A 13,970-nucleotide genomic window follows, 5' to 3' on the forward strand; every position below is an offset into this window, starting at 1 on the left:
ATTGTGCATGTTCCAGTTGGAGATTTATGAGCAGTAGGCGAAAGCAGGTGGAAAAAGCCAGATAACTAGATAACTAGGTGGATATGACTGGGAAGCGAGGATGATACTATCCGGAAAGACACCCCATACAGTGAGGCTGCTTTGGTTGACACAGAGTGTGGTAAATTCACCACAGAGGCGCAAACTTTTTCACACCTGAGGGAACAGTTCTGTCATGTCCCTCAGGCCTGGGGGCTCGGTTTCCCCTCACCTGAGGTGATGTGGCTTCGCCCTGTAGCAGCCCAGGGTTCAGGATGGTGGTGGGTACTGGTCACGTCTGCCTGTGTTTGCTCATCACAGCCCAGTTGCCGGTTGTTTGCACAACGCCTCCCACACGCTATGGGAAAAATCTCATATGACTGATATGGCTGGGAAGGATGGGCCCCTGTGTGTGAGGGTTGGGGGTGTTGTGTGTGTGTGAAAGTGTGTCTGCCCACACACTCAGGGAGTGTCACGTCTATTACTGGAGCCATTGAGAAATGGCCTGAAGAGTACAGCCCTGCAGTATAGACCCAGCCTTCTCTGTCTGCATGGCCCTGACTGCAAGTCTCAACAAATACAACAATGTAACAGAGAGGAAAGTAGAGAGGAAAAGAGAGAGGAAGGGAGTGGAAGAGAGAGAATCCGCAATTCCATCTTCCGGCAGCCCCATCTGTAATTAGCTGGTGCTGGGGTACGTGAAGAATGGCCCAGCTGACAGCTTAGAACGCCTGTGTGTGTGTTGGGGGGGGGGGGGGGGGTCTGCTGCACGGCTTGCCCATCCACTCACACACGAGCCCAACATAAATAAGCGTGGCTGAACAGCCAGGAAACACCAGCACATTCCAGCCAGTCAACGTCTCAGAGAGCCACACACTGCAAACACACGCCTCTGCAGACGCAACACACTGCAAACACACACAGAGGCAATGTGATACACAGTATCGCTGCAGACTTCCACAGGCCCTGCTGTAAGCCAAGCCAGTAAAAACAGAGAGCAGATTATGGCTCAGGCTTTACAGGTTAGTAAGCCGTGACAAGCACCTCCAGCAGGTTCATAAATCAGATGGGCTGGGGGCACAGAAGGGGAGACTCCAGGGAGAGGGCTGGATTACACTTTACACACACACACACACACACACACACACACACACACACACACAAACACACAGCGTAACCGTTAGAAAAATGCCTGTGTAATAACCTACTCTTCATCCAAGGCCGCACATCATACATTTCACACGGTGTGTGTGTTGCGCAAGTCAAACATAAAGATTACGGCATTACAAATCAAGCAAACTACTATTTCTTATTAGCCCACTTCAAAATGAGTCAATACCATTTTACACAAAACCCATGAAATCACAAACTAAAGACAATCTACTAAAACAAGGACTGTAATAATGTACACTCACTCCTACAGTGGTTATAACAAACAATCACTTGAGGCAAACAAATGACTTTGATAATTGCGTAGCCTAAAACACTGAGCAATCTGATTCCTAAATGCTAAACAATCAACAACTCATGAGGCCATTAAAATAAACATGTTTTGGTCTCGCCGTCTGTTGTAGACCATAGAGGTTAAAACTACTTATCCTGCAGCAGAAATACAACCATTTAAAATAATAGGCCTGACAAAGGGAGCCAGAGAGAGAGAGAGAGAGAGTGTGCATATGAAGAAAATGTTTAAATGAAAGCAGAGTTAAGTCAGCAATACAATGTAAAGGGCTTAGAGTTAACTGCAGACACACAGAGCACAGAAACCAGGGCACAAGCTAGCATCAGAGGTGGCATGGAAACATTCAAACAACCACACACTCATGGCTACCATGGTCTTCCTGGTGTGACAGTTTCCTGTCATCTTGTGCTTATAAGAAGGAACCGGTAAAGAACATTCAGAACAGTCTAGTGTTGGGCAAACACGCCATAACAAACACACACTAGTATCTCAAAGCGAGGAAGACTTTAAAAGTTATAGTTGGAGATGGCAGAGTTTGTCAGTGCAGGGAATGATGAATCCGATGGTGAACTCAATGAGGGATATGAAAGCCATTCTTGAATAGGTGAGAATGTACACGTGAAGAACAGAACTGCAGAAAACAACCATGTGATGTCTACCACCCCAGGGAGAAGACGACTGTACAGACTAGAGGTCGACCGATTAATCGGAATGGCCGATTAATTAGGGCCGATTTCAAGTTTTCATAACAATTTGAAATCGGTATTTTTGGAGACCGGTTTGGCCGTTTAAAAAAAGAAAATGTACACCTTTATTTAAACTTTATTTAACTAGGCAAGTCAGTTAAGAACACATTCTTATTTTCAATGACGGCCTAGGAACAGTGGGTTAACTGCCTTGTTCAGGGGCAGAATGACAGATTTTGACCTTATCAGCTCGGGGATTCAATCTTGCAACGTTACAGTTAACTAGTCCAACGCTCTAACCACCTGCCTCTCATTGCACTCCACGAGGAGCCTGCCTGTTACGCGAATGCAGCAAGCCAAGGTAAGTTGCTAGCTAGCATTAAACTTATCTTATAAAAAATAATCAATCAATCATAATCACTAGTTAACTACACATGGTTGATGATATTACTAGTTTAACTAGCGTGTCCTGCGTTGCATATAATCGATGCGGTGCGTATTCGCGAAAAAAGACTGTCCTTGCCTCAATGTGTACCTAACCATAAACATCAATGCCTTTCTTAAAATCAATACACAGAAGTATATCTTTTTAAACCTGCATATTTAGCTAAAAGAAATCCAGGTTAGCAGGCAATATTAACCAGGTGAAATTGTGTCACTTCTCTTGCGTTCATTGCACACAGAGTCAGTGTATATGCAACAGTTTGGGCCGCCTAATTTGCCAGAATTTTATGTAATTATGACATAACATTGAAGGTTGTGCAATGTAACAGGAATATTTAGACTTATGGATGCCACCCATTAGAGAAAATACAGAACGGTTCCGTATTTCACTGAAAGAATAAACGTCTTGTTTTCGACATGATAGTTTCCGGATTCAACCATATTAATGACCTAAGGCTCGTATTGGCACATATTTCACTTTTACTTTCTTCTCGCATTATTTAAACCAAATTGAACATGTTTCATTATTTATTTGAGGCTAAATTGATTTTATTGATGTATTATATTAAGTTAAAATAAGTGTTCATTCAGTATTGTTGTAATTGTCATTATTACAAATAAATAAATAAAATCGTCCAATTAATCGGTTTCGGCTTTTTTTTGGTCCTCGAATAATTGGTATCGGCGTTGAAAAATCATAAATCGGTCGACCTCTAGTTCAGACTTGTGTCTTGGGTTGATGTGCATCCTACAAGCTACTCTCAATATCACCCTGCGTCTCCTCTACAGAAACTCGCTACATCAACATGACCAAAGTAAAAGACCAGTTACAGGTGAAGAGAGACGGTCTTCAGACAGAGCTCCCTGTACTGGAGTTGAACAACCCTGGGATGGAGGCGTTTTAAATCCAGTTTGTACTACATCTCTACTGAGAAGAGAAACTGGGAGGAGAGCAGACAGGACAGTGAGGAGAGGAGCTGGTGGTCAGAAAACAGCAGAGGAACAGGTATTTGTCAACGGATTCTGGGAAGTCTGGATTTGTCTGACGGACAGAGATGAAGAGGGGGTCTGGAATTGGGTGGATGGCACACCGCTTACCACTGGATACTGGGCATGCTGACAGCCTAATAGTCATCTAAGACGGCGCTAAGCAATGGCCATGTCCTTCTTCTGTAGAAAAAGCTGGCATGATGCACCATGCAGCGAAGTGCATTTCTGGTCCGGTGAGAAATCGGCCGAGACGTAACTAAAACTTGAAACCCAACTAAAGTTCAACTACTCTCAACCAGTACATCATTAACAAAGACATCAGTGCTAGTGCTTAATTACACAAATGAATAATGCAAATGAATTGTGCTTAAACATTTTCTGTCGTGTTCATTTACAGTAATGTTTATGTTCTCCTTTTGTAGTAATTGTGTGTCAAAACTGTCATTTTCAAGTTGAATGAATAAAATGTTGTATTACTGTATAACGCAGACGTATCTCAGACGACAAAAGTTTCTTTAAAAGTTTGTTCCTGTGAGTCTGTGAGTGAGTCTGGTGTGTGAGTCTGGTGTGTGAGTCTGGTGTGTGAGTCTGGTGTGTGAAGAGACTCTGGGTTTGAATGGTACAGACAAATTCAATTTATGGAGAAACCTGAGACTGCAGAGAGGCTGGTGTCGACAAGCAGAGAGAGAGGGGGGGGGGGAAGCAATAAACCAATACTAATAGAAATTAATATGATTTATCAATGATCCAGTGTCTCTAATTAATTAGATACACATTTTATATGAAACTACGATTCACACGCCTCTGAAGGTTTAAACATTACAGTCCCTTTTATGTGGAGATGAGCCCAATGGTCTTGTCACATATGGTACCTCTCCGGCCTCTAGGTCACCAGGCTGCTCGTTAGGGCGCACACCTGTCACCGGCGTTACACACATAATGACACGCAACTGGACTCGAATCACCTCCTTGATAACCTGCCCTTTATATGTCATTCCCTTTGGTTTCTTCCCCAGTCGTCATTGTTCCGGTTTCATGTCGGTGCACTGATTGTGTTTCTTGTTTTGTTCATTTATTAATGAAATGTTTTCACTCCCTGAGCTTGCTTCCTGACACTCCGCGCACATTGTTACAGCTCTTCAACAGTGTATAGAAATGTGGTCGGTGTGAAGTAAAAACGTGCTCTGACAGAAAACCATAAATAAGCCTCCCGGGTGGCGCTGGTCGCGCCGGTCGCTGTTGTAACCGGCCGCGACCGGGAGGTCCGTGGGGCGACGCACAATTGGCCTAGCGTCGTCCGGGTTAGGGAGGGTTTGATATCCTTGTCTCATCGCGCACCAGCAACTCCTGTGGCGGGCCGGGCGCAGTGCGCACTAAACAAGGTTGCCAGGTGCACGGTGTTTCCTCTGACACATTGGTGCGGCTGGCTTCCGGGTTGGATGCGCGCTGTGTTAAGAAGCAGTGCGGCTTGGTTGGGTTGTGTATCGGAGGACGCATGACTTTCAACCTTCGTCTCTCCCGAGCCCGTACGGGAGTTGTAGCGATGAGACAAGATAGTAGCTACTAACAATTGGATACCACAAAATTGGGGAGAAAAAGGGGTCAAATTAAATTTTAAAAAGAAAAAAAAAGAAAACCATAAATAGGAGAACTCCAGTTGTTGTTTTGGGTGTTACAGCCAATCGATGCACATCAGTGAGGTCCAGTACCAGTGGGCTGAGCCTGTACAGCATCACAGATACAACAGCTTCTCCTTAGCTAGCATTCAGATCAGAGCAGAGCTGGGAGATGACAGAGAGTAAGTCAGGCTCTGCGGTTGATAACAATGCAGAGGGTCACACTGCCAGGGAAAACCTATTTCAGCCTGGACACACACACAGAGAGACACAGAGAGAGAGAGAATTTCTGACCAGGCCTCACTCCAGTAAATCCCTCCACTGCCACATGACAGAGGTCTGGGCAGTGGCTCGTCTCCCTCTCCTTCCTCTCTCGCCACAGAATTGTAGGACGCTAGCCTGACAAATATGCTCAACACTGCCAGTGCCAGAGCCTTGGCAGGACATTGGTCAATCAGGGGGAACACAGTAATTACACTGTCCATAGAAAGAATACAAGGAATGGGGCCAATACAGCCATCCAGTGTGTGTGTGTGTGTGTGTGTGTGTGTGTGTGTGTGTGTGTGTGTGTGTGTGTGTGTGTGTGTGTGTGTAAATCAAAGTGTACTATTTGACACTTGCTTGATGAAACAATCAGCATGAATCTGTCCTTCAGTGCTCTGCTAGTTTACTGTGGATATCAACAGGATGGCAGAAGAGGGCTGAATAAATCCACAGAACAGCACCATTTCAAATGTTCCCTGACAGCGCAGTCAAAACAACAGAAAAACTAGAATTGGCAATCAATAGAATATACTACAAGGAATATGCCAGTCTCTGAACACAGCAGAAATAGACAAGCCGTCAGTAAAACTGTATGATCCTTACAGACAGGGAGCTTTATTAATCAAGTGATATCTTCTCATGATGAATGAGAAAATATAAAAATGTTGGACTAGTAAAATGTACGTTGAAAGGAGCTCCAATCTAATGCAGATCTAATGATGTGCACAGACATGAGTTGTACACCGAGGACATTCAAACAGATATTTACTGATGTAAAGTTTATTCACGCTGCGTTATTATGTCTTACTATGTGATTGCTCGCAATCCACATTCCTATCAACCTTGTTGTTTGGCAATAAAGGTTCCTGATTCAAATGCAACAAAAAAAAGGAATTTATAGCAGAACCCTGTCAGGGTTATGACCCTGTTTTATTATGGTCCCCTTAAGCTTCATCCACATGGGTAGGAAAGACCATAAACCAGAAGTCTCTGGTCACATTCAACCTTAATATTCAGCAGTGAGAGAAAAGGCCAGGGTCCTAGCTTGTCGTCAAGGTATGGATCAGAAGAGAAGATGACTACAGTAAAGCTATTACACTGTGGAGAGAGGGTGGCTGAGGGGAGGGGGATGAAGATGGAAGCCAACATGAGAGGTCAGGACCTTCTAAAAACGCCCCGTCTTCTGAGCCTTGATATCCCTAATGGAACAGACCACAGGTGACTGGTCCAAAGCTCCAGAATGTTCATTTAGTGAGGGAATGTGCTAACCGCAAGATTCTCCTTTAAATATCTTGGAATTCTGTGCTTGTTTTCTTCATTCTTTGTTGATGTTGTTCTGTCTTTGCACACTGCATAATCATATTCATTTTGACAAAGTTGTGGTGAGTAGGGTTTCTGCTGAATCCTAGCGTTAGCAGAGCTATTGTTGTCTCAAATCTATGTCTTCCTTCACAGCAGTACGGTTGTCACCAAACATGACTAGCTCAAAGAATAAATCAAATCTAAAAGGTCTCTCTTTCCTGAATATGTATTTAAAGTTAAATGACCTATCTGCTAGTATAATTTATTCTCTGTCTACTTAAAGAGCAAAACAACTGCTTTCAATCGTATTTCTGATACCCAGCTCTCCACAGAGATCATTTGTGGTCTACCGCATCCGTCATGTAGCACGCCATGTGGCCATCTGACCAAGTTAATTAGTGGCAAGCCAACAAACATAAGGTCAAGTGACATGCTAATTAATTGTCAACAAAGAAGCAGCTCCAATAGGCAGACATAATGAAGGCTAAGATGCATTACTAGACCTTTAATTCCACAGAGAGGCTGAGGTTGAATGGAAGGCTAATCCAAGATATCAGACAGTTGACCAACAAATAAGGTCTGGCAGTAGTCATATTAAAACGCCACACTAAACCCAACCAGAGAGGTGAGTTAGCGTGAGTTAGTAAGAGGTAGCATTGCTTTGCTCTGCCTTGCATATTACCTCAGAGAGTGACGCCTCTGCCCTCGGGCTCAGCTGGCTCTGGCTGACAGCACCCGGTTAGGGCCCCCACCCAGGGTTACGAGAAAATTTAGGGTAGACTGGGATCTCTGACGGGCAGACAGTCGCTCCAATTACAAAGCCACAAGTCCTCAACGGCTGACCAGGGGGATGCAGGAATCCCATCACCCAAACGTCTGGAAAGACGAATGAAGGTGGCAACTGATAACTGACGAAATTGTATGCACTCACTACTGACTCTGGACAAGAGCATCTGCTAAATGACTAAAATGTCAAATGTAATGTGCCGAGGTTTGAAGAGCCCAGGGGAGAACAGAGTATTGATCTACCTGCCATCATCTTCTGGGCCTCATAGGGCTCCATGTAGCCATCGTTCTCTGTGCTGGCCTGGGTCACCTTCTCTGTGGTGGCCTGGGTCCCCCCGTCCTGCTCCGCATCAAACGGGTCTGCATAGTCATCCAGGATAATGAGCTAGAGAGAGGGAGGGAGGGAGGGAATGAGAGTAGGTGAGAAAAGATTAGAATACATTTTACTGCTCTGTTTAAAACCACAACACATTCCGGAGCCCAGAGAGTTACATTGCAGAGGCAGGAGATGAGGAGAAAATGTAACTGGAACCTTAGGAGAGGAGTGGAGGTGACAGTATTAGTGATAGTACCAGTCTGGGCTCTGCAGGAACATGTGATCTCCACACGTCACAACACCCAGACAGAAAAGAATAAGAAAGAAAGACATAAATAACAGCATCTTTCTCCGTGTGCCTCAGTTCCATCATCTCCTCTTTAGACTTCATGCTCCCTGCTACGTCTAATTATACCATGGTACTCTGACAGTGCCTGCTTTTCAAAGAGCGAGGAGAAAAAGAGGACAGCCCACAACTGGTAAACTGTCTTAAAGAGAAACAATTCTACAGATTTACAGGGATTTGGCAGCGAGCCATGGCTAATTGCAGTCTTGCTCTCTTTACTAAGAATGTCTTGCAGAAGCTGACAATTAAGTGGACATCCTGTCCTAAGCCCCAGAAATACAGCCAACTCTTAGGGTATCAAAATCAGCATCTCTGGCCAGAGTAATTTCCTGAGCACCAAGAAAACTGCTCCCCTTCACATACAGAATTCTCTTCCAGATAAAGTAAATATTTAAAGTTCTCTTCCATCTGCCATGTTGGACAGGGACTCTGCCATGTTGGACAGGGACTCTGCCATGTTGGACAGGGACTCCAAAGAGAAAATCTGACTAGAGGGGGTTTGGACTGGCTACTACCAGTACCAGGAGGTGAACATATATGGGCTATCTTCAGTTGGGACTCTAGAGAACCAATAGTGGTGCCAGTCTGTTCACCCAGCGGGCAGACAGACAGACTGGAGGAGTGTGTGTGTGTGTGTGTGTGTGTGTGTGTGTGTGTGGGGGGGGGGGGGTGGGGTCCAAAATTTGGGAAACAACTCAATGGAGACCTACCATGATTAAGTCAACACACACAAAATGTGCAGACAAGCATACTGTACACTGACAAGCACACACAGGACACATTCGCACAGACAATCACACACATGCAGTCAAGCACACACACGCAGACACACACACAGGAAAGGAGTCAATTAGCACTACACCCCATGAGTCATACTTTAGCAGGAAGGGGTTTGGTGTCATTCTACATAAGCTATTCAGTCATCTAGTGGACAGAGCTGGGCAATCCTAGGGTGAACTAGACTACTGCATGCCATGGCTGTACCGGCCAACCAACAAACTGTCCTTAAAAACAACCATAGCCCTTCCTCCACACCCTTCTCAGAAATACAGCCCACAGGAGAAGACACCTGCCAAGCCTCCCAGGCGGGGACTTTAAGGAGGAAGCGAGGAATCCAGTACAGTACGATCCATGTCTAAAGCATTTCCCCAACTCCAGGCTTTCACACCACCTGGGAAAGCACCGTCCTTCTTCTGATCCAGTTTTGATTTCACTCAACAAGATAAGATACGATATACAAAACTGAAACCTTTCAGTGTGCATAGCAGTAACAGGAGGAAGGTGGCATATACAGTCATGGCCAAAAGTTGAGAATGACACAAATATAAATGTTCAAGTCTGCTGCCTCAGTTTGTATGATGGCAATTTGCATATACTCCATAATGCTATGAAGAGTGATCAGATGAAGTGCAGTTAATTCCAAAGTCCCTCTTCGCCATGCAAATTAAATGAATCCCAAAAAAACATTTCCACTGCATTTCAGCCCTGCCACAAAAGGACCAGCTGACATGTCAGTGATTCTCTAGGTAACACAGGTGTGAGTGTTGACGAGGACACGGCTGGAGATCACTCTCATGCTGATTGAGTTCGAATAACAGACTAAGTTTCAAAGGGAGGGTGGTGCTTGGAATCATTGTTCTTCCTCTGTCAACCATGGTTAACTGCAAGGAAACAAATGCCGTCATCATTGCTTTGCACAAAAAAGGGCTTCACAGGCAAGGATATTGCTGCCAGTAAGATTGCACCTAAATCAACCATTTATCGGATCATCAAGAACTTGAAGGAGAGCGGTTCAATTGTTGTGAAGAAGGCTTCAGGGCGCCTAAGAAAGTTCACCAAGTGCCAGGACCATCTCCTAAAGTTGACTCAGCTGCGGGATCGGGGCACCACCAGAACAAAGCTTGCTCAGGAATGACAGCAGGCAGGTGTGAGTGCATCTGCACGCACAGTGAGTCAAAGACTTTTGGAGGATGGCCTGGTGTCAAGAAGGGCAACAAAGAAGCCACTCTCCAGGAAAAACATCAGGGACAGACTGATATTCTGCAAAAGGTACAGGGATTGGACTGCTGCGGACTGGAGTAAAGTCATTTTCTCTGATGAATCCCCTTTCCGATTGTTTGGGGCATCCGTAAAAAAGCTTGTTTGGAGAAGACAAGGTGAGCGCTACCATCAGTCCTGTGTCATGCCAACAGTAAAGCATCCTGAGACCATTCATGTGTGGGGTTGCTTCTCAGCCAAGGGAGTGGGCTCACTCACAATTTTTTACCTAAGAACACAGCCATGAATAAAGAATGGTACCAACACATCCTCCTAGAGCAACTTCTCCCAACCATCCAGGAACAGTTTGGTGACGAACAATGCCTTTTCCAGCATGATGGAGCACCTTGCCATAAGGCAAAAGTGATAACGAAGTGGCTCGGGGAACAAAACATCAATATTTTGGGTCCATGGCCAGGAAACTCCCCAGATCTTAATCCCATTGAGAACTTGTGGTCAGTCCTCAAGAGGCGGGTGGATAAACAAAACCCCACAAATTCTGACAAACTCCAAGCATGGATTATGCAAGAATGGGCTGCCATCAGTGGCCCAGAAGATAATTGACAGCATGCCACGGCAGATTGCAGAGGTCTTGAAAAAGAAGGGTCCACACTGCAAATATTGACTCTTTGCATCAACTTCATGTAATTATCAGTAAAAGCCTTTGACACTTGCTTGTAATTATACTTCAGTATTCCATAGTAACATCTGACAAAAATATTCAAAGACACTGAAGCAGCAAACTTTGTGGATATTAATATTTGTGTTATTCTCAGAACTTTTGGCCATGACTGTATATGCTCCAACAGATCACCTACACAAAATTGGTAGATTTTGGTAGAGTTTTTTTTTAAAGACCCTTAAATGTGCTTCATACTGGCTATCATGTATTATACACCGATGGCCTGCCTCCTGCTTTTCCGTCCGTTTTCGGGACATAATATAACTAGGACTAGTTTGCCACAGTGTAATTATAGCTTTTCCTCCTCTGTTTTTCTTCTGTGATATTAAAAGAGGAAATGCATCCAATGCAAACACTCTTTGGCCTTGTTTTTCTACCACAAATAGAATACATCTCCCGCACAACTTTAATTAAATTCAACCAGTCAGGTTTCAGATGTTCCTCTTCCTGACAGTGTCTGGCTAGACTGCAAACTCTCCTTCCAGACTCATATCAAACATCTCCAATCGAAAATCAAATCAAGAGTCGGCTTTCTATTCCGCAACAAAGCCTCCTTCACTCAAGCCGCCAAGCTTACCCTAGTAAAACTGACTATCCTACCGATCCTCGACTTCGGCGATGTCATCTACAAAATGGCTTCCAACACTCTACTCAGCAAACTGGATGCAGTCTATCACAGTGCCATCCGTTTTGTCACTAAAGCACCTTATACTACCCACCACTGCGACTTGTATGCTCTAGTCGGCTGGCCCTCGCTACATATTCGTCGCCAGACCCACTGGCTCCAGGTCATCTACAAGTCTATGCTAGGTAAAGCTCCGCCTTATCTCAGCTCACTGGTCACGATGGCAACACCCATCCGTAGCACGCGCTCCAGCAGGTGTATCTCACTGATCATCCCTAAAGCCAACACCTCATTTGGCCGCCTTTCGTTCCAGTACTCTGCTGCCTGTGACTGGAACGAATTGCAAAAATCGCTGAAGTTGGAGACTTTCATCTCCCTCACCAACTTCAAACATCAGCTATCTGAGCAGCTAACCGATCGCTGCAGCTGTACATAGTCTATTGGTAAATAGCCCACCCTTTTCACCTACCTCATCCCCGTACTGTTTTTATTTATTTACTTTTCTGCTCTTCTGCACACCAATATCTCTACCTGTACATGACCATCTGATCTTTTATCACTCCAGTGTTAATCTGCAAAATTGTAATTATTTGCCTACCTCCTCATGCCTTTTGCACACATTGTATATAGACCCCCCCTTCGTTTTCTACTGTGTTATTGACTTGTTAATTGTTTACTCCATGTGTAACTCTTTGTTGTATGCTCACACTGCTATGCTTTATCTTGGCCAGGTCGCAGTTGCAAATGAGAACTTGTTCTCAACTAGCCTACCTGGTTAAATAAAGGTGAAATAAATAAAATAAAAACACTGAAGTATTCAACAGTTACAAATGGCATGTTACCCCTCACATGGACTATGTTTATCCACTTCACACGATATATCACCTTGGGTCTGTGTCCATCTGGAAACAGTAGCACAGCCCAAACCAGATACTAAGTCATCTTGACCAAAACAGAGGAGTGTACTTACAGCCAGCCCAGAGCACTAGCAACACATTCTGATTGAACACATTCCACGTGGGAGAGAACCTCAGTGCGTTAAGCTGCAGCAGTGTATGCCAGGAGCCGTCTGTGTGTCCACGTGGTGAACAGAGAAAGCCTGGTTTAGTAATTAAAGGAAACTGTGCCTTATGACTGGCATGCCTTCAACCCCATACTTACTATATCTTAGTGTATATGAAAGTAGATATTCAACGACTCATGTCAGTGCCCTCCTCAGAAAGGGCACGATACCTGACAGTAGGACAATTCTACCGTACATCCTCATTCTACATCTTCCCCTTGTTAGTGTTCTGCCACAAAGCTGTAGCTAGCTTGACGATGGATGGCTGCTGTGCCCACAAACATTATATTGGATTGTGTGGTTCTGTCAACAAAATAGCAGGGACCAAAAAAGATGTATGTATTAAACGAGGTGGAAAAGAACATTGCAATCAAGCCAGACATACTGTATATTTAGCCCTGTGACGGGTCTTGTTCGCTCAATCATTTTTCACAGTCAGCAAATGAAAGCTCTTTTTAGCACCTGGTAATGTTGCTGCTGCTGAGGGAGAGAGGAGAGCCATTCTGCTTGTCCTCTGGAGCCTGAAGCTGAGGTTGATACGGAGGCCTGTTCTGGATGGCAGCTTCCTGCTTCCCACCACCTCTCCTTATCACTTAGTACTTAGCTACCCCACATGATGTTCATATTTTATAACTATTTTTTCCCCAGAGATTTTCATTTATGTGTCGACAGTGATTTCTCTGCCTAAGATACCAAGAAACAGTCTTAAAAACGTACAAAAGCAATGGAATCAATGGGGATCAATTAGTCTGAGTGTTTTGGAGAGTTACCCCTTCTCTGTGAAGGTCCTGCCACACTGCACTAATGCAACCCAGCTGGAGGAGTCGGGGAACATGGAGAGAGGGGAACGTCAGAGACGAGGCTCTGCCTGTCTGCTTCACTACCTGCCTTCCTGGGGCCTCCCTGCCCGCCTGCCTACCAGCTTCCCTGCCTGCCTCCCTGCCTCTCTGCCAGCCCGCCTCCCTCCCTCCCTCCCTGCCTGGCGGCCTGCTTGCCTGGGGACCCACCATCTGTCTGCTGGCATGTCAGGGTGTGTCAGGACCACAGCCAAGCCACCACACTTGTCATGAAAGTCAAATTCACCCACAGTGAGTGCAATACTGCGGTGCTTCTATATAGAGTGCTATACTGTATGTGAGCTTTTCTAAGCAGAGATGTAAGCTGTGAGTAGCCTCACAAAGTAACCTTTTAGGCTCATACCATCTCGCCCCCCTGGAAGCAGTCAGGACATATCCCTACACTGCAGCAGCACAGTGAGAACATACAGAAATAACTCCCAGCCTGGTGTCGTGCTGAGCCTCCAGGTTCACCATGTCTTACACCTGCAGCTGCT

At 45.0% G+C, this 13,970-nt stretch overlaps 1 protein-coding gene across 3 annotated transcripts in view; it reads right to left on the reverse strand.

Moving 5' to 3' along the window:
• Positions 1 to 13,970, reverse strand: part of LOC109886935 (SH2 domain-containing adapter protein F) — a 115,011-nt gene that overhangs the window by 83,121 nt on the left and 17,920 nt on the right. For all 3 annotated transcript variants that reach the window (XM_031810358.1, XM_031810344.1, XM_031810352.1), the window contains exon 2: positions 7,812 to 7,953. In XM_031810358.1, coding sequence (XP_031666218.1) covers positions 7,812 to 7,953 — 142 coding nt within the window. The remainder of the gene's footprint in view (positions 1 to 7,811; positions 7,954 to 13,970) is intronic.

The sequence above is a fragment of the Oncorhynchus kisutch genome, linkage group LG3, assembly GCF_002021735.2.
Source record: "Oncorhynchus kisutch isolate 150728-3 linkage group LG3, Okis_V2, whole genome shotgun sequence".
NCBI lineage: Eukaryota > Metazoa > Chordata > Actinopteri > Salmoniformes > Salmonidae > Oncorhynchus > Oncorhynchus kisutch.